Below are 22,555 nucleotides of genomic sequence, written 5' to 3'. Positions count from 1 at the left end.
GGGCAGCCCGCAAGTGCCGCCACGCTTCCGGCACCAACACAGCATGCCCACAACTTCCTAACTCGCATGTCTTTGGAATGTGGGAGGAAACCGGAACACCCGGAGGAAACCCACGCAGACACGGGGAGAACGTACAAACTCCTTACAGACAGCGGCTGGAATTGAACCCGGGTCACTGGCGCTGTAATAGCGTCACGCTAACCACTACACTGCCGTACCTGCCCTGAAACTGAAAGAAGATTAACACCTTTCAGTTTGGAAGCTGTTGTTTTAATCTGACATGGGATATTGAGAGTCCCCTTTGCAGGATTGCCTGCAGGTTACCTGATGTAGTTGTTAAATGCTAATTTATGCTGGGTTTCCATTGATGTTAGTGCTTTTGTTGGAACTCTGACATAGGGTGTTGTGATCCATATGGCAGCTTGGATATGTGATAGGTCAAGACCCACAGAAAATGTTGGGAATGCCCAGCATCAGAAAGAGAAAGAGAGTTAACGTGCAGGTCTAAGACTCTGCCAGAACTAAGAAAAAGGGAAAAAACAAGTTAGTTTTCAGTGGCAGAGGAAGTGCGAGAGGGATGGGTAGAACAAGGGACATACCCCTGATAGGGTGAGACCAGATGAGTTAGTGCAACAGTTAGAATCAGTTCCTGCTTGTTTGTCTGTGTTATGTGTTGTTAATACAAGATTGTGGGACATACCCAGAGTAAACTATACTCATCAAAAGAGAAAAACGCAGCCAAAATTAGAGAGGTTAATCGCTGCAAATTTCCATCACTGTTTTATTGCGGGAAGGAGATGGACTTTGAATGTCCAGAAATTCCAGCTGTTCAGAATGTGCCCAGGCTGTTCCTTGTGTGGTGAGTCATTGAGGAAAATTTTGGCTTCAGTCACTGGGAAGTTGCAACTAAAATGGGAGAAGTGGTGCTGCAGTGAAAGAAATCGGAAATTAATGTAAGAGCGGACACAGTTCGGATTGTTTTAAGGAAAGGCTAAGCACAATAACTTACTTCCACTCCAGTCCTGCGACCAAGATGACTGGAGACCAGGCTCTGCTGCACACACTTTGAGCACATGTATGTGACATATACACACACACACACACACACACACACACACACACACACACACACACACACACACACACACACGTGCTTCCTCCCTTCCTCCCCACCTCACACCCTACCCACCCTTCCCCTTCTCCCCCCTCCCCCTCTCCTGCCCTCCCGCTCCTCCCCTCTCCCACCCCTTTTCCTGCCTCCCCACCTCTTCCCCCTCTTCCCCTTCTCCCCTCTCCCCCTTTCCCCCACCCCCCTCTTCCCCTTCTTCCCCTTCCCCTCCCTCTGCCCCTTTATGCCCCATTTCCCCCTTTCCCCCACTCACCTTCCCTTTCCCCTCTACCCCTTTTTGCCCCATTCCCCCTTCCCCCCTCTTCCCCCTCTCCTTCCCCTCTTCCCCTTCTCCCCTTTTCCCACCCCCTCTTCCAACCCCCTTCCCCCTTTCCCTTCCCCTCTACCCCTTTTTGCACCATTGCCTTCCCCCTCTCCTTCCCCCCTTTCCCCCCTTCCCACCTCTTCCACCCCCTCTCTGCTGCCCTCACAGTTCATTAGTCAACCCCTCGTATGTCCTGGGTAGTTACAGAAGGGAATGAATTGCGCAGGTCACTAATACACTTGGAGTTTAAAGCTCCAATCCTTTCCTTTACAAAGCAGCTTGAGGGAAGTCAGCAGAGGGAAGGTGGGAATAAACGAGGGCCCCTCTCTCACGCCACTGCTCACTCTGTGTGGGCAAGTGCACCATTAGTGAGGGCACCTTGGCATCCAAGTTCTACACTCTGGCATCTCTGCAGTGGAAGCTGGTGTTTTAACAGAACTGCAGGAAGGGAGTTGTGGTGGGGTTCATGAGGAGGGCTTGCAGCTAAATTCGATCAGTAAGTCCTCAGCACTGACTCTGAATAAGTGTTCTGACAGGGTAAGAGAGCCCTCAACCCTTGTCCTTAAGTACAGATCCGGCCCCCAGGAGTACAGGGGACCTCTGTCTCTCCTGAGTGGGACAGCTGCAAGCTAAACCAGTCCTGGAGGAGGTATGGTCCCAACAAAGTAAGTGTGAGATTGTGCACGCACACACATACACATTCTCACACTGATTTTATGTGCACATACAGGCTGGACACACCCTTCCCCTGCCACCAGCCATCCAACAGTTATTTTGTTTCCCGACTGGCAGTCTTCCCTTGGTGGCCATCAGCCAAGCTCTCCCAACAACCAGATGCCATTTCACAACCAGAACAGGTTGAGGAGACAACTGGCAGCATTTGAACGACACTAAATCAGCCGGGGCACTCGCCGAGGCTTTCTGCTGGGGTCAGCACTCTCCAATGGGAATTACATTCAATCGTAAAGAATTGGAATTGGTTTTGTTATTGTCACTTGTACCGAGGTACAGTGGTCTTGCATACCGTTCATACGGATCAATTCATTACACAGTGTGTTGAGGCAGTACAAGGTAAAACAATACCGAACGCAGAGTAAAGTGTCGCAGCAACAGAGAAAGTGCAGTGCGGGTAGACAATAAGGTGTGTTCTCTTTTTAAATACCTCCTGCATGAGAAATCAGCCAAGTTTGGCAGAGGCGTGTCAAAGACCCCGTCTTGACTTCACTGGTTGTTAGACTTTCCCAAGGAGGCAAGCAGTAGGCTGGGTGTCTCAGTGAAGGGACGGTTACTGAGGATCTGGGCGAGTGCAAGGGGAAAGGGTCGGGAGGTTATGTTAACCAGGGAAGGGAGTGAAGTATGGTGGGGGCAGGCATCTGCAGGTGGGGGTCTTCACACTGTAGATCCTGTGCCCATAAATTAGAACGTAGAACATAGAAGAGTACAGCACAGGAACAGGCCCTTCAGCCCACAATGTTGTGCCGAACTAATTAAACTAGTAATTAACTGCCTAACTAAACTAATCCTTTCTGCCTACACAATGTCCATATCCCTCCATTCTCTGCCCATCTAAGGGCCTCTTAAACCCCTCTATCATACCTGCCTCCACCACCGCCCCGGCAGCACATTCCAGGCACCCACCGCTCTCTGTGTAAAAAACTTGCCCCACACATCTCCTTTGAACTTTCCCCCTCTCACCTTAATGCAAGCCCTCTATTATTAGACATTTCGACCCTGGGTAAAAGATACCGGCTGTCTACTTGATCTATGCCTCTCATAATCTTATAAACTTCTATCAGGTCTCCCCTCAGCCTTCGCCACTCCAGAAAAAGCAAACCAAATTTATCCAACCTCTCCTTATAGCTCATGCCCTCTAATCCTGGCAGCATCCTGGTGAACTTCTTCTGCACCCTCTCCAAAGCCTCCACATCCTTCCTGCAATGGAGCGACCAGAACTGAATGCAATACTCCAGATGCGGCCTGACCAGAGTTTTATAAAGATGCAACATTACTTCCTTACTCTTGAACTCAGTGTCTCAACTAATAAAGACGAGCATACCATACGTCTTCCTTACCACCCTATCAACCTGTGCAGCCACTTTCAGGGAGCTATGAATTTGGACCCCAAGATCCCTCTGTACATCTAAATTAGTAAAATTGTGATAGGTTGGTCAGAGATCTTGGGTTGGTTCCTAACTGTGCCTGTTACCTGTGATGTTTCCTTCACCATCCGGGCCACACCATCTTCTCACAGCTACCATCGGGCAGGAGGTACAGAAGCCTGAAGTCCCACACCACCAGGTTCAGGAACAGCTACTTCCCTTCAACCATTCGGTTCTTGAACCAACCTGCCCAACCATAATGACTACCCCAGTATACCACCCTCATTGGCCTGCCCCAACTGTCCCTACATTGAACAACCTCTCCTTTAACTCCGCTCATTTTCTTTGAGTCAAAGGTGTCACCACAGGAATCTACATGGGCCCAAGTTATGCTCATTCCTCTGCGGGATATCCGTAGTATCTACAGGAGGTGCTGCCTCTTGAAGGCAACATCCATCCTCAAAGATCCCCACCATCCAGGCCATGCTGTCTTCTTGCAGCTACCATCGGGCAGGAGGTACAGAAGCCTGAAGTCCCACACCACCAGGTTCAAGAACAGCTACTTCCCTTCAACCATTCAGTTCTTGAACCAACCGGCACAACCCTAATTACTATGACCTCTTTGATCACTTTGCACTAAAATGAACTTTGTTTTTTTATTCTAGTTATGTTCTTTCCTGTAAAATTGTACATAATTTATGTCTAATTTTGTTTTCTTGTGAATGCTGCCTACATGATGCTGTGTGCCTGTGATGCTGCTGCAAGTAAGTCTCCCATTGCACCTGTGCACACACGGACTTGTGCGTCTGACAATAAACCCGACTCTGACTGTGACTTTGTGTCCAGGTGGTCGTGGGAGATAAGGTGGTGTTGAACCCCGTCAATGCCGGACAGCCGCTGCACGCAAGCTGTCACGAGTTGCTGGACAACCCAGGCTGTAAGGAGGTAAGAATCAGTCCCGCAGTTTCGTTGGAGAGACTACGGTCGGGCATCCCACCGAGGAAATTAATCAGAACTTCCTCAATTCCAGGTGAACGCGGTGAACTGCAACACGAGCTGGAAGATTGCTCTCTTCATGAAGTACAGTGACTACCGGGAAGACGTCCTCAAAGGGGTTAGTGCTTTGCTTTCCCTTCCAGCCCCGGATAGACGTGCGCCTCACGCGGGCTCTGCCATTCTAATCTGATATGTTTGTCCCTGCGCCCCGCAGGGGGACGTGGTGAGGCTTTTTCACGCCGAGCAGGAGAAGTTCCTCACCTGCGACGAGTACAAGAAGCAGCAGCACATCTTCCTGAGGACCACCCTGCGACAGTCTGCCACCTCAGCTACAAGCTCCAAGGCTCTCTGGGAGATTGAGGTAGAACTTAATGGTGCATGACAAGTGTTTTCACCATTCCTTTGGGGTCTTTTTTCAAATTGTTGATCCAATGATGTGTGAACGGGGAGAATTGAGGAGCTAGAGAAGCCTTGTATTGGAAATGGCAATCTACTCTTTTTTATTTTGGATTAATTCTCAGGTTTAGAACATAGAACATAGAACACTACAGCACAGTACAGGCCCTTCGGCCCACAATGTTGTGCCGACATTTTATCCTGCTCTACGATCTATCGAACCCTTCCCTCTCACATAGCCCCCTATTTTTCTATCATTCATGTGTCTATCTAAGAGTCTCTTAAATGTCCCTAATGCATCTGCCCCCACAACCTCTGCCGGCAGTGCGTTCCACGCACCCACCACTCTCTGTGTAAAAAAACTTACCCCTGATTAGTTTCACTAATCAAGCTTGCAGGCAGACTTCCTGTTCATTAGCATCAGGTTTGCCCAGTATCCAGGCAGCTGTTACTGAAGCTCACAGCGTTATGTACATCAAGAGCTAGAATATATTGTGTGCCCCCAAGTAATTCTCCTTTTAAAAAGGTCCACTGTACTCTTACCAGACTGAGAGACAGACGCTGCACCAATGAATGCTTTTGTTTAAATATTATAAGATATAGTAGCAAAGTAATCCTGAGGCCCAGATTAAATATCTGGAGATGTGAGTTACAGCCCACTACAGCAGTGGAAAGTCTAAATTATTTTAATTAAATAATCTGAAGAGGAAGCCTAGTATCAGTGATGGTGACCATGGAATTCTGCTTCATCAATGCCTTTCAGAGACATCAACCTTCAGTTCCTCATTCACACTGACCTATATGTAACTCCAGACCAACAACAGTGTAGTTGATGGACAGCCCTCTGCTATGACCTAAGCAGTTACTCGGTTGTGTGATTCCCTGGCTGAGTGTCCTCTGTACATACCTTCGCCAGCAGACTGGGCCGCAGAGTGGCGCGGCTGGTTGAGCCACTGCCTCGTGGCGCCAGAGACCCAGGTTCAATCCTGGCCTCGGGTGCTGTCTGTGTGGAGTTTGTACGTTCTCCCCGTGACCCGGGTGCTCCAGTTTCCTCCCACCTTCCGCAGATGCGCTGGTTGGCGGGTCAATTGGCTGCTGTAAATTACCCGTGGTGTGCAAGTAGTATCTGGGGGTAGGAGCTGATGAGAAAGTGGGGAGAATTTAAAAAAACGGGATTAGTGTAAATAGGGAGCGAATGATGAGGCAAAGAGCCTCTTTTAGTTCTGTATGACTCTCTGGGTGAAGTAAGAATTTGCTCTTCCACCCGTTAATGCCCAATCTTGCTAGTGACGCCCACATAAACTATAAAGCCAGTCAGATCCCAGTCAGCAGTGTAATATAACTGTATTTACCCTGGAGCAACTAACTCTGGAGCAACCCAGCAGGTTAACAGCATCAGTGGAGGGAAAGGAACTGTAAACATTTCAGGTCAAAACTCTGCATCGGGACTCACGATACAGGGTCTCAAACTGAAACATTGACAAATCCTTTCACCCGCCCAGATGCTGCCCGACCCACTGAGTTCCTCCAGCAGATTGTTTGTTGCTCCAGATTCCAGCTTCTGTAGTTTCTTGTGCCTTCCTGCTACAAAACAACAGAGCCAGCTCGAATGTATTGTGTGTCCCCAAGTAATTCTCTTTATAAAAAAGGTGCTGAGGAAGTGTATAAAATTATGACGGGCAGGGTTGGGTGGACAAGCAATATCTTTTCCCAATTATTGAGCGATCCAATACCAGAGGGCATGCATTTAAGGTGAGAGGGGGTAGGTTTAGAAGAGACGTGAGGGGTAAGTTTTTTACTCAGAGAGTGGTGGATGCCTGGAATGCATTTCCTGATAGGGTGGTGGAGGCAAAGTCATTGGGGGCTTGGATGGGCACATGAATGAGAGGAAAATGGAGGGATATGGGCGTTCTGTAGGTAGGAGGGATTAGCTATGTCGGCACAACATTGTGGGCCGAAGGGCCTGTTCTGTACTGTTCTATGTTCACTAAACTTTACACACGCTCTAAAGCAACATCCTCTCCCTAAGTCCAGACCGGAGCAGACTCAGCTTCATTTTAACCTGACCCTTTGTTAGGTTAGTCTAATAATTAATGCAGACAGATGTTTGGCAGCCGGCTGCTCACCTCCTTTCACCTGCTGGAGTTCCTGCCTCACAGCTGGTATAGATGAAAGTGGAGTTGAGAAGGAAGGCGAGTGGCCTCTTTAAAAAGATCGCAGTCAGCAGCTAAGGTCCTGGGAGCAGCATCTGTTGGGGGGGTGGGGGGGGGGGTGGGTAGGAATTGTGGACATTTTCGGTCGAAATCCTGCAGGATACAGGGTTTCAACCGGAAACGTTGACAACTCCTTTCTTCCCACAGATGCTGCTCAACCTGCTGAGTCCCTCCAGCAGATTGTTCGTTGCTCCGGATTCCAGCATCTGCACTCTTTTGTGTCTCCTATTTCTAGTCAATGGTTTTCAACAATGCAAAAAAAAATCAGCAATGATCTATCGAAACACATTGGGAGATAAAAGTATTATACCATTCCATGGATGGGTAGAATTCGTTTAATACTGTGGGTGCCTGTATTCCGAGAACCCCTTGCTCCGACACAACGTGTCCTCATAGACGAGCTGAGGGTCTCGGGGTCTGCTTGAAGGTCAGTGTCTATCCTGATGACTGACAGGTTTCCTGTTCCCATGGTTTCCTGTTGAAGTGTCCTGTTTGTCTGGTTAATTAAGAGTTTCCTCTTGCAGGTGGTGCATCACGACCCTTGTCGAGGTGGCGCGGGGCACTGGAACAGCCTGTTTCGATTCAAGCATCTGGCTACAGGGAACTACTTGGCTGCAGAGGTAGGGAGAGTGCCAGAACACTGAGAGTGGTTACACTGCTGCATCGAGCCTTTGGACATTTATATTTTCCCGAAAGTGGCGGAGATTTTGAGCACTCGTTTCAAACCAATCGTTTTTCTAGAAATAAGAGTCTTTCTTTGTAATTAAACTGAATTAGCTTAGCATCTGGTGAACTTTTATTCAAATCTCTTCCGAACGCAAAGGGAGTAAACAGTAGTTATCACCTTTTGCTATGTTTTGCCTGCCACACACTGATTTCCATCACTTTTTATTGTCCAGATAACACTGACTTCCTGCCAGGGTTTGTATAAGCATCTGGCTGCCTAATCTAGATGATTCCAGTTTGAACCACCAAAGTCTATGGATAAAGGAAGATCTTGCATTTAGTTACAATTGAGCATTGGTGACATCATACCTGGAGTATTGTGTACAATATTGGTCTCCTTATTTAGGGAGGTTGGCAGCAGTTCAGAGAATGTTTACCAGAATGATATTTAGAGTGAGCTGGTTAGCTTATAGAGGCATCGAGTCTTTCAGCATAGAAACAGGCCCTTTCAGCAGACCGTGTCTGTAAGATAAGGTTTCTTTATTGTCATATGTACATCAAAACACACAGTGAAATGCATCTTTTTGCATAGAGAGTTCTGGGGGGCAGCCCACAAGTGTCCGGCGCCAACATAGCACGCCCACAACTTCCTAAACTGTACGTCTTTGGAATGTGGGAGGGAACCGGAGCACCCGGAGGAAACCCACGCAGACACGGGGAGAAATTCATATATTTATTTAAATGAAAAATTACAGCAGATTAGCTACAATAAGAATTGCATTATCAGAAAATAGTGAAACTACACAATACGTTACTATATTTTTTAACTTGTCTTTTTGCATATTCCTCTCCTGCCGTAATGAAGACAATTACTCTTCTGTGTGAAGGGTGTAAGGGGGACACAGTGCATTGCTAAAGGTGTTTCCCAGTCAGTGGTTTTCATTTTGTCATTCAGGTCATGTCAGTTGTTCTGCCAGTGACTTTCCTTCAAAAAATATTGAACTAATTATATGAAAAAGCAACAACAGAAATCTTCATTTTTGGGAAAAACTTGGAGATTTATCTGTGTTTATAGGTAACTAATGCAAAATAAATCTAGAAAGTGCTGATTTCAAAACTGAAATGAGGAATTGAATTTGAAAGAAGCTGAAGTGGAGCATTATATGTGCTTTCACAAACTTGGATTTTTGTCCAGTTTAGATTTGCCTGATTTTAGATGGCCTGTTTCCATGAACAACATAGAAGAAGTGCAGTTCGCCAAATGCTAGAGAATAACAATATAAATTCTGTGGTGCTTTTATGTACCTCTGCCGTACATCATGGACTCAAGCTGAGAGGAGATCCCCTGAAGGCTGTGACATGTCATGTGACTCTGAGGAAAAACTTCAGATCTGGGGGCAATAATTTACAAGGCTTATCCATCATGCCATCTTGCCCACTTGCCTGCATTAATTCCATATCCCTCTGTGCCCGGCTCATTCAAGTACCTGTCCAGATGCTTCTTAAATGTTGTTACTGTTCCTGCCTCCACCACCTCCTCTGGCAGCTCGTTCCAGATACCAACTGCTCTGTGTCTGCAAAATTTACCCCTCTGATCCCCTTTAAACCCCCTCCCTCTCATCTTAAACCTATGCCTTCTAGTTTCAGATATTGAGAAACAGGCTCTGGCTATCTACCCTATCTATGCCTCTCATAACTTTATATAGGCAGGCACGGTAGTGTAAGGGCAGGCATGGTAGTATAGCAGTTAGCGTAACGCTTTACAGCGCCAGCGACCCGGGTTCAATTCTGGCTGCTGTCTGTAAGGAGTTTGTACGTTCTCCCCGCGTCTGCGTGGGTTTCCTCCGGGTGCTCCGGTTTCCTCCCACATTCCAAAGACGTACGGGTTAGGAAGTTGTGGGCGTGCTATGTTGGCGCCGGAAGCGTGGCGACACTTGCGGGCTGCCCCCCAGAACACTCTACGCAAAAGGTGCATTTCACTGTGTGTTTCGATGTACATGTGACTAATAAAGATATCTTATACCTCTATCATGTCACCTCTCAGCCTCCTCTGCTCCAGGGAAAACAAGACCCGGCCTACCTAATCTGTCCTTATACTCAAGAACTCCAATCCAAGCAACACCCCCATAAATCTTTTCTGCACCTTCTCCAGCTTAATCATCTTTCCTGTAATGTGGTGACCAGATCTCTCACAGTATCCCCTGTAACTTCTTCTACAACTGTAACACGACATCCCAATTCCTATACTTAGTGCCAATGAAGGCAAGCATGCCATGTGCCTTCTTCACCACCCTGTCTACCTGCGTTGCCTCTTTTAGGGAACTATGTACCTGGGTATAATCTTTCTGTTCAACAACACTCCCCAGGGCCCTGCCATTTGCTGTCTATGTCCTGCCCTGGTTTAACTTCCCAAAATGCATCACTTCACGCTCGCCTGAGTTAAATTCCATGATGAGGAAAGGTTGGCCTGGCTGGGTTTGTACCCACTGGAGTTTAGGTGAGTGAAGGGAAACTTGATTGAGGCTGGACAAGGTGGACTGGAGAGGATATTTCCTCCTGTGGGAGTGTCTAGAACCAGGGGTCACTCTTTAAGAATAGGGGATCATCCACTTAAGACAGAAATCGAGGCAACATTTCTTTCTCAGATGATTGGGCATCTTTGAACTTTTTTTCTTGAAATAGCAGTAGAAACAGAGCCTTTGATTATTTATAAGCTGAGGTAGATAGATTCTTGATAAGCAGTGGGGGCGATAGGTGACGGTGGGCAGACAGGAATGCAGAGGTGAGATTATAGTCAGATTGAGCATGATTTTATTTAGCAGTAGAGCAAGTCTATTCCTGCTCCTGATTTAGTGTCTGTATGTAATTATACAGCCTGTTTCTGACCTCAGGATCCTATTGCCCACAACCACCGAATTATTTTTGAAGTGCAGCCTCTGTTGCATCATGCAAGTTGAAGCCCATTTGCACAGCAAGATCCCACCAACAGCTGTGTGATAATGACCAAGTAATTTGTTATTAGTCAAGATATCTTTATTAGTCACATGTACATCGAAACACACAGTGAAATGCATCTTTTGTGTAGAGTGCTCTGGGGGCAGCCCGCAAGTGTCGCCACGCTTCTGGCGCCAACACAGCATGCCCACAACTTCCTAACCCGTATGTCTTTGGAATGTGGGAGGAAACCGGAGCACCTGGAGGAAACCCACGCAGACACGGGGAGAATGTACAAACTCCTTACAGACAGTGGTGGGAATTGAACCTGGGTCGCTGGCACTGTTATAGCGTTACGCTAACCGCTACACTACCGCGCCTGTTATGTTGAGTGGGGATTAGATGGGGATCCTGAGAGAAGTCTCCTGCTCTTCATCCAATAGAGCCATACTGAGGGATGAGCATCCTCCGCCTAGGGAACATGGTTTGGTGCCCTGAGGATCTGAGATGGACCCCATCCTGGATGTTCACCTGCCCCCAAATGATGAATGAGAGGAATATCAATCCTTGGAAGCACCTGACTCTCTGACTAGTCAGCCTCCAGTTACGCCTCACTATTTTCATGCTGTTGTTTGAAAAGGGGCTGGAAATAAGTTTAAACCTGTAGATAACTTTCTTTCAAATGTCAGAAGTGCTTCCTTAAGTAATGATCCACTGGCAAGGCAGTTCCAGTTGTCCAGGAGTCGGCCTTTGCTGTGAGTCACATCAGCTCTTGCACCTATAGTCTTTCCACAGAGACACTGCTTCTCTGTGGCACTCTTAGAGGAATGACATTGTGTGTCCAATCAGGCTGGCATGGAACTGGGGGAAATCTTAGAACGTAGAACAGTACAGGACAGGAACAGGATCTTTGGCGCACAATGTTGTGCCGAACTAATTAAGCTAATGACGCGTAATCCCTTTTGCCTGTGTAAGGTCCATATCCCTCCATTCCCTGCATGTTCAGGTGCCCATCTAAGAGCTTCTTAAACGCCTCTGTCATATCTGCCTCCACCACCACCCCTGGCAGCACATTCCAGGCACCCACCACTCTCTGTGTAAAAAAACTTGCCCCGCACATCTCCTTTCACCCTCTCACCTTAAATGCGTGCCCTCTGGTATTAGACATTTCGACCCCAGGGAAACGATGCTGACTGTCTACCCTGTCTGTACCTCTCATAATTTTATAAACTTCTATCAGGTCACCCCTCAGCCTCTGCCGCTCCAGAGAAAACAACGCAAGTTTGTCCAACCTCTCCTCATAGCACATGTCTTCTAATCGAGGCAGCATCCTGGTAAACCTCTTCTGCACCCTCTCCAAAGCCTCCACGTCCTTCATATAATGGGGCGACCAGAACTGAATGCAATACTCCAGATGCGACCTGACCAGAGTTTTATAAAGCTGCAGCATAACTTCCTGACTCTTGAGCTCTTGAATGGACTAATAAAAGCTATAGAAGGCCATATGCATTCTTTACCACCCTATCAACTTGTGTGGCCACTTTCAGGGAGCTATGGGCTTGGACCCCAAGATCCCTCCGTACATCAACACTGTTAAGGGCCCTGCCATTAACTGTGTCCTGTCCCTTTACATTTGATCTCCCAAAGTGCAACACCTCACACTTGCCCAGATTAAACCCCATCTGCCATTTCTCCACCCACATCTGCCACGGTATCCTAGGCAACCTTCTACACCATCCACGACGCCACCAATCCTTGTGTCATCTGCAAACTTACTAACCCACCCATCCACGTTTTCGTCCAAGTCATTGATATTGGAAACAGCAGAGGTCACAGTACGGATCCTTGCGGAACACCACTAGTCATGAACCTCCAGCCAGAATAAGGCCCATTGATCACTACCCTCTGTCTTGTATAGAACATAGAATAAACAGTACAGCACAAACAGTACAGCACAGAACAGTATGGGCAAGCCAACTCTGAATCCAAATGGCCAAGACACAGTGGATCCCATGCATCTTAATCTTCTGGATCAGCCTCCCATGAGAGACCCTGTCGATTGCTTTACTAGAATCCATGTGGACAACATCCACAGCTCTACCTTCACCAATCACCTTCCCCACCTTCTCAAAAACCTCAGTCAAGTTAGTAAGACGTGAGTTGCCCTGCACAAAGCCATGTTGACTGTACGAGTGCTATCTTGCTTCGTACAATCTTGCGAGTGTTCCCGTACTATCAACAGTTTTGTCCTTCTCAGGAGTAGTGACGTGTTGCTGCCAGAGGTGAAACACTGTGCAGACTGGAGGTTTTGCAGAGGCTACGGGGTGCACATCCAGTGGGTGTGTGAGTTCGCGTTGGCCTGGGATCTGCTGGCGGTGATGACTGCCTATTCCCCTTCGCCATCTGCCCTCAGGCAGCAGCTCCCTCCGTGCAGTTGATTGGAGAGTCTCTCAATAGCTCAGCGTGTTGTGGATGCGAGTCCCAGCAAGAAGTGGGACTGCAGTGAGCCTCACCCACAGACATGCAGAGAGCCAGCCAAGCCACACCCTCAGGTGGGTTACTGGGCCGTAGAACAAAGTGAAGGTGCGTGTCTCAATGCTCAGGAATTCAAAGGTTACTAAGACTTAAAAAGTATCATCAAGTAAGTCCAAAAATTAAAATTCTTTTTGAAAGAATTAAAAGCAATTAGATCCATAGAGTTATATAGCATGGAAACAGACCCTTCGGCCCAACACATCCATGCTGGCCAAAGTACCCATCTCAGCTAGGCCCACTTGCCTGCATTTGGCCCATATCCTTCTAAACCTTTCCTATTAATGTACCTGTCCAAACGTCTTTTAAACGTTGTAATTGTACCTGCCTCAACCACTTCCTCTGGCAGCTCGTTCCATACACCCACCACCCTCTGTGTGAAGAAGCTGCCCCTCAGGTCCCTTTTAAACCTTTCCCCTCTCACCTTAAAGCTATGCCCTCTAGTTCTTGGTTCCCTTGGAAAAAGAGTGTGCATTCACCCTATCTCATCCCTCATGATTTTAGACACCTCTATAAGGTTACCCCTCAGTCTCCTACATTCCAATAAATTAGGTCCTAGCCTATCTAACCTCCAACTATAACTCAGGCCCTCGAGTCCTGGCAACATTCTCGTAGATCTATATTGCACTCTTTCCAGCTTTATGACATCTGTCCAAAACAGGATAACCAAAACCGTGCACAATACACCAGGTGCGGCCTCACCGATGTCTCGTACAACTGCAACATAACGTATCCCAACTCCTGTACTCAAACGTAACTGACAAACAACAATGGGCCCAGCACTGGTCTCTGTGGCACACCACTAGTCACAGGCCTCCGGTCCAAAAAACAACTTTCCATAGTCACTCTCTGTTTCCTACCACAAGCTAATTCTGTATCCACTTAGCCTGGATCTCATGCAGTCTAACCTTCCAGACAAGCCTTCCATGCAGGACCTTGTCAAAGGCCTTGCTAGAGTCTATGCAGACAACGTTCACCGTCCTGCCCTCATCAATACTCTTGGTTACTTCTTCAAACAATTCTAACAGGTTACTTAAATACATTCAAGTAAACTTACTTCACAAGCTAAATGTAAATTACACAAACCTTCGTCTCTCAAGGTTGGTCCTCCCCAATGAAGTAAATGGGCTGGCTAAAGCTGTGCCAGGTCTAACCCAGTTTGGGGGCAGCACGCAGCTTCCCCTGCATGGTTCCTGGGACACTGTAGACTGTTAGTGCTCAACCCCCAGGTGTGCCTGGGTGTGGTCGGGAAATCGCCAGCGAGCAACGCTCAGGAAGTTTTTGACTTCTGGGTTTGCACCTCTTCACACATGTGCCGAGCTTCCTGCTTCATACAGAACTACTGGCCTGTCTCTGGAAAATCCAGCGATATTGAGGTCTTACCCAAACTGTGTACCCTTTGGGCTATAAGTCAAAGAATGTCAGGTTATTGTAAGACAGCCGCACTATTTTAATTCCCAAGTCGGATGACCCAATTTTACTTCTGAATATCGATAACTGGAGGCCCATAACCATTGGGTCTGTGGTGCTGAGAGCATTTATGAAAACTTCTGCAGAAGTATTAACTGAAGCAATACTAATTAGCAGTGCACAAAATGTTTTTTAGCAACCACCTCCAGTTGCAATCAGACTATTGCTATTTTAAATAATCTATTAAAGGGGATAAAGAGAACCTTAAAAGTAACGGGACTGCTGCGTCCTTGATGCTGTTGATCTTCCCAACTGTTGGTGCGCCTGCACCCATTGCAACAGGCGTTTGCTCCTTTGTCCTGTGGGTTTGACCTGGAGGGGTGGGGTGACCTGGAGGGGTGGGGAAGTGAGTCACACCTCACACAGTGTGCAGCCTCAGTCCTGCTGTAAGAGCCAGGACCTGGATGCAGTTGGTCCAATTTTTCCCCTGCTCCATTCCCAAGACAGTGGCAACTCATTCCTGGCGGCTTGGCATCTTCTTGCTGGAGCTAACTTTTGCTCAACCCTTACTCTGGCATGAACATTGATCCGCCATTTACCAGCCCAAACCTGGGCCAGCAAGTTGACTAGGGTGGCCAGTACCTTCACCGCCAACTGATTCCTCATTGCTTTGGTGGGGTCTTTAGTTAACAGCTGAGCATAAAGAATGGGAGCAGAAGTAGGCCAACAGGTCCTTATAGACTGCTCAGCCATTCACCAAGATCAGGGCTGATCTTCTACCTCAGCTCCACTTTCCTGCACTATCCTTTAATATTCCCTTAATATCCAGAAATCTGCATTTAGAATGAACTCAGTAACTGCTCCACAGGGATGAGAAGTCCCAAGGATTCGCCTCCTTCTGAATGAAGAAATCTTTCTTCATCTCAGTCCTAAATGGCGTACCCTTTATTCTGAGAGGGTGACCTTGGTCCTAGATCCTCAGCCAGAGGAACCACCCTTCCTGCATCCAGCCCTATGAGCTCTGTAAGAATGTTTGCATGTTTCAATGGAAATTCCTCTCAATCTTCAGGTGTAGCTGCAGTCAACTCATCCTCTCCTTATACCCTAAACCCTCCACCTCCAAAACTAGTCTAGTGAATCTTCTCTGGGTTCCCTTTGTGGCTAGCACACTCTTTCTTATGTAAGGAACTCAAAATTATGTGCAGTTTTCCAGGTGTGATCTCATCAAGGCCCAGCATAACTTCAGTAAAACATCTGTCCTCAAATCCTCTCAATAGAAAGACCAACCTACCATTTGTCTTCCTAATCACTTGTTGCACCTGCATGTTGGCTCTCAATGACTTGTGTACAAGGTAGCAGGTACCATCAGAACATCAGCACCACCTAGTTTCTCACCATTTTAAAAATACTCTGCTTCTCTGTTTCATGCACCAAAGTGGATGACCTCACATTATGTTCCACCTGCTATATTCAGCTCGTCTGCATCTCCTTGAAGCCTCTCTACTGACAACCCCACATCGTTTACTATCATCAACAAACTTGGACCTTTGGTGCCCTCAGCCAAATCATTCATTGAGATTGTGAACAGCTAGAGCCCAAGCACTGGGCAACATCCATCATCAAAGATCCCCACCATCCGGGCCATGCCATCTTCTCGTAGCTACCACGGCAGGAGGTACAGAAGCCTGAAGTCCCACACCACCAGGTTCAGGAAAAGCTACTTCCCTACAATCATGAGTACAGGAGTCAAGAAGTTATGATGCATCTCTATAGCACTCTGGTTAGGCTGCATTTAGAGTATTGCATGCAATTCTGGTCACCTCACTATAGGAAGGATGTTGAGGCTTTAGAAAGGGTGCAGAGGAGGTTTACTAGGACACTTTCTGGATTAGAGGGCACGTGCTATCAGGAGAGGCTGGACAAACTTGGGCTGTTTTCTCTGGAGTGGTGGAGGCTGAGGGGTGATATGTTGGATGTGTATAAAATTATGAGGGGCAGGGTTGGGTGGACAAGCAATATCTTTTTCCCATTATTGAGCGATCCAATACCAGAGAGCATGCATTTAAGGTGAGAGGGGGTAGGTTTAGAAGAGACGTGAGGGGTAAGTTTTTTACTCAGAGAGTGGTGGATGCCTGGAATGCATTGCCTGATAGGGTGGTGGAGGCAAAGTCATTGGGGGCTTGGATGGGCACATGAATGAGAGGAAAATGGAGGGATATGGACATTCTGTAGGTAGGAGGGATTAGCTATGTTGGTATAACATTGTGAGCTGAAGGGCCTGTTCTGTGCTGTACTATGTTCTACGTTCATTCAGTTCTTGAACCAACCTGCACAACCCTAATCACTACAGTTTAGCAATACTATGACCACTTTGCACTAAAATGGACTTTGTTTTATTTTGTTCTGTGTTCTTTCTTGTAAAAATTGTGTATAATTAATGTTTAATTTATGTTGTTCTTGTGAATGCTGCTTATCTGATGCTATGTGCTTGTGATGCTGCTCCCAGTGAACCTTAATGCATGTTTTCACTGGGTAGATCTAGATAAGTGAGGTAATTTGACACAATCTCATTATAAATACTTTATTACCTAGATATTTAATTACAGCATCTTCCATTTCTCTTAGTGATGCATTGTTTATCCGAATATATTCTGACCCTTTCTAAAATTATGTTTAACGTCAATTAATGAGGAGCAGGTTGGAGGACCAGAGTTAGCTATTTGTATCTTTGATTAATGTATTTTGTTTGACTAATTTACAATTGCAAATATTTTATAGCATTCCTGTCACACCCCCAAGACGCTTTGCATTCCTTTGCAACTCTGTTATGTTTTGAAGTGTAGTCACTGCTGTTGGATTGGGAACACAGTCGCCATTTTGTGAGAGTGTGGGGAGAATAGAAAGGGATTAGTGCAGGTGGTAAGCATGGATTTGGTGGGCCGAAGGGCCTGTTTCTGTCCTGGCTCCTGCTATGTGGCTCATCTCGTGTACCGTAGGCCCTACGTGGAGGTCCATCAGGTTCCCTGTCAGCTGGTGGTGCTGGTTGGGAATGTTGGCCTTATTAAAGTGAGTTGGGGCTAATGGGTGGGATTTACTACCCAAGGCAGATTAGACAGACTCAGGCTAAGCATTTCAGCCCAGTTGCATCAGTTCTGGCAAAGGGCAGAAGATACAAAAGCTTGAGAACACATACCACCAGGCTCAAGGACAGCTTCTACCCCACCGTTGTAAGACTCTTGAACGGACCTCTTGACGAAGTCTTGATCTCTCATCTACCTCATCATGGCCCTTGCACTTTATTTGTCTACCTGTACAGCTCTTTCTCTGTAACTGTAACACTATATTCTGCAATCTGTTTTTGTTCCCCCTTTTGCGCTACCTCAGTGTACTTATGTGTGGAATGATCTGTCTGGATGGCATGCAGACAAAAGCTTTTCACTGTATCTTGGTAGATGTGATAATAAACCAATTAGCAATGAGGGACTCCACCTTCAGCACCAACTTCACACGTCAGCCCAGCCTTGAGTAAACTCCTGGGTGTGAGGGGAAGGTATTACAACCGAGGCAAAATGCTCCGAGTCCTGGTAAATCACTGCGGCTGCCACTGACAAAGGAAAAATCACCTTTGATGAGCAATTATAACACATCGACGTACATCAGCTGGTGTTTGGGGAAAATGATCAAGAGTGGACATTCATACTTACATTATTCAAGAGTAAAGGCTCCTGTTACTTCATCGAACCAATTTAAGCAACATTTGTGTTTGGTTTCCGCATTGCTTCTGTACTGTTGCTGCATGTTAAGTCCCCCTGCTCTTGAGCTTGCCTGGCACTAGAGGTTTGGGAACCTTTGGCTCACAGCATAGAGTCATACAGCACAGAATAGTGCCAGCTGGTCCACGGTGACTGAGATTCCCATTAAGCCAGTCCCATTTGCCCGCGTTTGGCCCATAACCTTCTAAACCTTCCCTATCCATGTACCCGTCCAAGTACCTTTTAAGTGTTGTTAATGTACCTGCCTCACCACTCCCTCTGGCAGCTCATTGGTGGGGTTTGCTTCAAGTTTCTACCACCCAGCCAGAGAATCCCTGAGAGAAGTTCACCCCCCACCTTCCCTTATGTCTGAGTTTCTCATCAAATTTCTGTTTTCAGGTTAATCCAGATTACCGAAATGACCAGCTAGAATCAAAGGGAATGGTGAGTGGAAGTTCTTTGATCTAATTTTGCTCGTGCGGCTGTTGTTGAATTGTTGCTACTGGGTTGCAGTGTGTGGGTTGAGCTCGGACCAGCCAGGGAACAACTCTCCATCAGACCTGAGTGAGATGGCAGTAGGACGATGTGGGAAACGGTGCTCTGTCACTGAAGATCAAAACAAAAACCAAAGGCCACTTTAATTCCCCGTCCCACTCTGACCTGTCAATCTGTGACCCTCTGTACTGTTACAGCTTCAGGTAACTGGATTTCTCTGTTTATGTCCATCGATCACGGAGAGAAGGAGGATGAGGGGGTGACTTGATAGAGGGGTGACTTGATAAATATTTAAGTAGAATATCAGGAGGGGTAACTAAGCGGAGTGGCCAGTGTGTGAGTGGCTCAGGGTAGGAGTGGAGCCTTGAGGCTTTGGCTCAAGAGGCTTCGGCGAGCAGAGGCTGAGGAAGAGCTAGCACCCTGAGAGGTAAGACTGGTAAGTTCCTTTAAGCTAATTAAAGTTGGATTGGGTAATGAAGGCAGCAGCTCGGGCAGTTGTGTGCTCCGAATGCAGTATGTGGGAAGTCAGGGACAGCACGCTTGTCCCTGATGACCTCACCTGTAAAAGGTGCATCCAGCTGCAGCTCCTGGCAAACCGTGTTAGGGAACTGGAGCTGGAGCTGGATGAACTTCGGATCATTCGGGAGGTAGAGGCAGACATAGATAGGAGTTTCAAGGAGGTAGTTACACCTAAAAGTCAGGAGGCAGGTAGCTGGGTGACTGTTAGGAAAGGGAAGGGGATTAGACAGAAGGAGCAGAGCACCCCTGTGGCCGTTCCCATCAACAATAAGTATACCATTTCTAGATACTGCTGGTGGGGACGACCTACCAGGGACAAGTTGTAGTGGTCAAGTCTCTGGCACCGAGGCGGGACCCTCATCTCAGATAGGAGGGAGGGTAAAGAGGAGAGCGGTAGTGATAGGGCATTCAATAGTTAGGGGGACAGATAGATTCTGTGGGAGAGATCGAGAATCCCGGATGGTCTGTTGCTTCCCTGGTGCCAGGGTCTGTGATATCTCAGATCGAGTTCTTGATATTCTCAGGAGGGAGGGTGAGCAGCCAGATGTCATGGTCCATGTTGGGACCAATGCTGTGGATAGGAAGAAGGAAGGGGTCTTGCAAAGAGAGTTTAGGGAATCAGGTGCAAAGTTGAAGGACAGGACCTCCAAGGTTGCAATCTCAGGATTGCTACCAGTGCCATGTGCTAGTGAGGCTGGAAATAGGAGGATCATGCAGCTAGATACGTGGCTAAGGAGCTGGTGCAGGAGGGAAGGCTTCAGGTTTCTGGATAATTGGGCTTTGTTCCAGGGAAGGTGGGATCTGTTCCGAAGGGACGGTTTACACCTGAACTGGAAGGGGACTAACATACTTGCGGGTAGGTTTGCTAGTGCTGCTCCGGTGGGTTTAAACTAGATTTGCAGGGGGAGGGGAACCAGAGTGTTAGAGAAGAAAGTGAGGAGGAAAATGATCGTGCGAGGTCTGCAGGTATGGACAGAAATCAAAGGTTTGTACATGATAGTAATGTTCTCAGGTGTATCTATTTCAATGCAAGGAGTATTGTAGGTAAGGCGGATGAGCTTAGGGTGTGGATTGGCACGTGGGATTACGATGTTATTGCTATTAGTGAGACATGGTTGCAGGAGGGGCAGGACTGGCAGCTTAATGTTCCGGGCTTCCGTTGTTTCAGACGTGATAGAGGGGGAGGGATGAAAGGGGGAGGAGTGGCATTACTGGTCAGGGAACAGATCACGGCTGTGCGTAGACAGGACAACCCGGAGGGCTCGTCTACAGAGGCCATATGGGTGGAGCTGAGGAACAGGAAAGGTGTGGCCACACTAATAGGGTTGTATTATAGACTGCCCAATAGTCGGAGAGAATTGGAGGAACAAATCTGTAGGGAGATAGCAGACCGATGTAAGAAACAGAAAGCTGTGATAGTAGGGGATTTTAACTTTCCACATACTGACTGGGACTCCCACACTGTGAAAGGGTTGGATGGCTTGGAATTTGTCAAATGTGTTCAGGAAAGTTTTCTAAATCAATATATAGAGGTACCAACGAGAGAGAAGGCAATACTTGATCTCCTATTAGGGAACCAGGCAGGTCAGGTGACAGAAGTATGTATAGGTGAGCATTTTGGATCCAGTGACCATAATGCAATTAGTTTCAAGATAATTATGGATAAGGATAGGTCTAGTCCTTGAGTGGAGGTTCTAAATTGGAGAAAGGCCAATTTTGTGGAAGTGAGAAAGGATCTAGGTAGGGTGGATTGGGATAAGTTATTTTCTGGCAAGGATGTGCTCAGTAAATGGAAAGCCTTCAAAGACGAAATTTTGAGAGTGCAGAGTTTGTATGTTCCTGTCAGGATTAAAGGCAAGGGTAACAAGCATAGGGAACTGTGGTTTTCAAGGGATATTGGTGAGCTGGTTAAGAAAAAGAGAGAGGTGTATAGCAGGTATAGGCAACTAGGAATGGATGAGGTACTTGAAGAGTATAGGAAATGTAAGAAAATACTAAAAAAGGAAATCAGGAAGGCAAAAAGAAGACATGAGGCTGCTTTGGCAGACAACGTGAAGGTAGACCCAAAGGGTTTCTACAGGTATATTAAGAGCAAAAGGATAGTAAGAGACAGAATTGGTCCCCTAGAAGATCAGAGTGGTCGTATATGCGTGGAGCCTCAGGAGATGGGGGAGGTCTTAAACAGTTTTTTTGCATCAGTATTTACTCAGGAAACTGGCAGCGTGGATATGGAAGGAAGGGAAACAAGCACTAGTGTCATGGAACATGTAGAGATTAAAAAGGAGGAGGTACTTGATGCTTTACAGCAAATAAAGGTAGATAAATCCCCAGGGCCTGACAAGATATTTCCTCGGACCTTGAGGGAGACTAGTGTAGAAATTGCAGGGGCCCTGGCAGATATAATTAAAATGTCCTTAGCCACGGGTGCGGTGCCAGGGGACTGGAGGACAGCTCATGTTGTTCCATTGTTTAAGAAAGGCTCGAAGATTAAACCAGGTAATTGCAGGCCAGTGAGCCTGACATCAGTAGTGGGTAAATTAGTGGAAGGTGTTCTGAGAGATAGGACATATAAGTATTTGGACAGCCAAGGGTTGATTAAGGATAGTCAGCATGGCTTTGTGCGTGGTAGATTGTGTTTAACGAATCTTGTGGAGTTTTTTGAGGAGGTCACTAAGAAAGTAGGTGAAAGTAAGGCTGTGGATGTTGTCTACATGGACTTTAGTAAGGCCTTTGACAAGGTCCCACAAGGGAGATTAGTTCAGAAGGTTCAGTCAATGGGTATCCATGGAAAGGTTGTAAACTGGATTCGAAATTGGCTGAGTGGGAGAAGACAGAGAGTAGTTGTGGATGGTTGTTTCTCAGATTGGAGGCCTGTGACTAGTGGTGTGCCTCAGGGATCTGTGTTGGGGCCATTGTTGTTTGTTGTATATATCAATGATCTAGACGATAATGTGGTAAATTGGATTAGTAAGTTTGCGGATGACACTAAGATTGGAGGTGTAGTGGACAGTGAGGAAGGCTTTCAAAGCTTGCAGAGGGATCTGGACCAAATGGAAAAATGGCCCAGAAAATGGCCGATGGAATTTAATGCAGACAAGTGTGAGGTGTTG

General features: G+C 47.0%; 1 protein-coding gene across 2 annotated transcripts in view; it reads left to right on the top strand.

Moving 5' to 3' along the window:
• The window catches only part of itpr2 (inositol 1,4,5-trisphosphate receptor, type 2), a 286,274-nt gene that overhangs the window by 83,828 nt on the left and 179,891 nt on the right, over positions 1-22,555 (top strand). For both annotated transcript variants that reach the window (XM_052034332.1, XM_052034331.1), the window contains exons 6-10: positions 4,379-4,477; positions 4,563-4,646; positions 4,743-4,889; positions 7,662-7,757; positions 18,831-18,875. In XM_052034332.1, coding sequence (XP_051890292.1) covers positions 4,379-4,477; positions 4,563-4,646; positions 4,743-4,889; positions 7,662-7,757; positions 18,831-18,875 — 471 coding nt within the window. The remainder of the gene's footprint in view (positions 1-4,378; positions 4,478-4,562; positions 4,647-4,742; positions 4,890-7,661; positions 7,758-18,830; positions 18,876-22,555) is intronic.

This window comes from Pristis pectinata, chromosome 19 (genome assembly GCF_009764475.1).
Source record: "Pristis pectinata isolate sPriPec2 chromosome 19, sPriPec2.1.pri, whole genome shotgun sequence".
Taxonomy (NCBI): domain Eukaryota; kingdom Metazoa; phylum Chordata; class Chondrichthyes; order Rhinopristiformes; family Pristidae; genus Pristis; species Pristis pectinata.
Note: the sequence above shows the minus strand (reverse complement) of the source record. Positions and strands in the feature narration are given on the sequence as shown.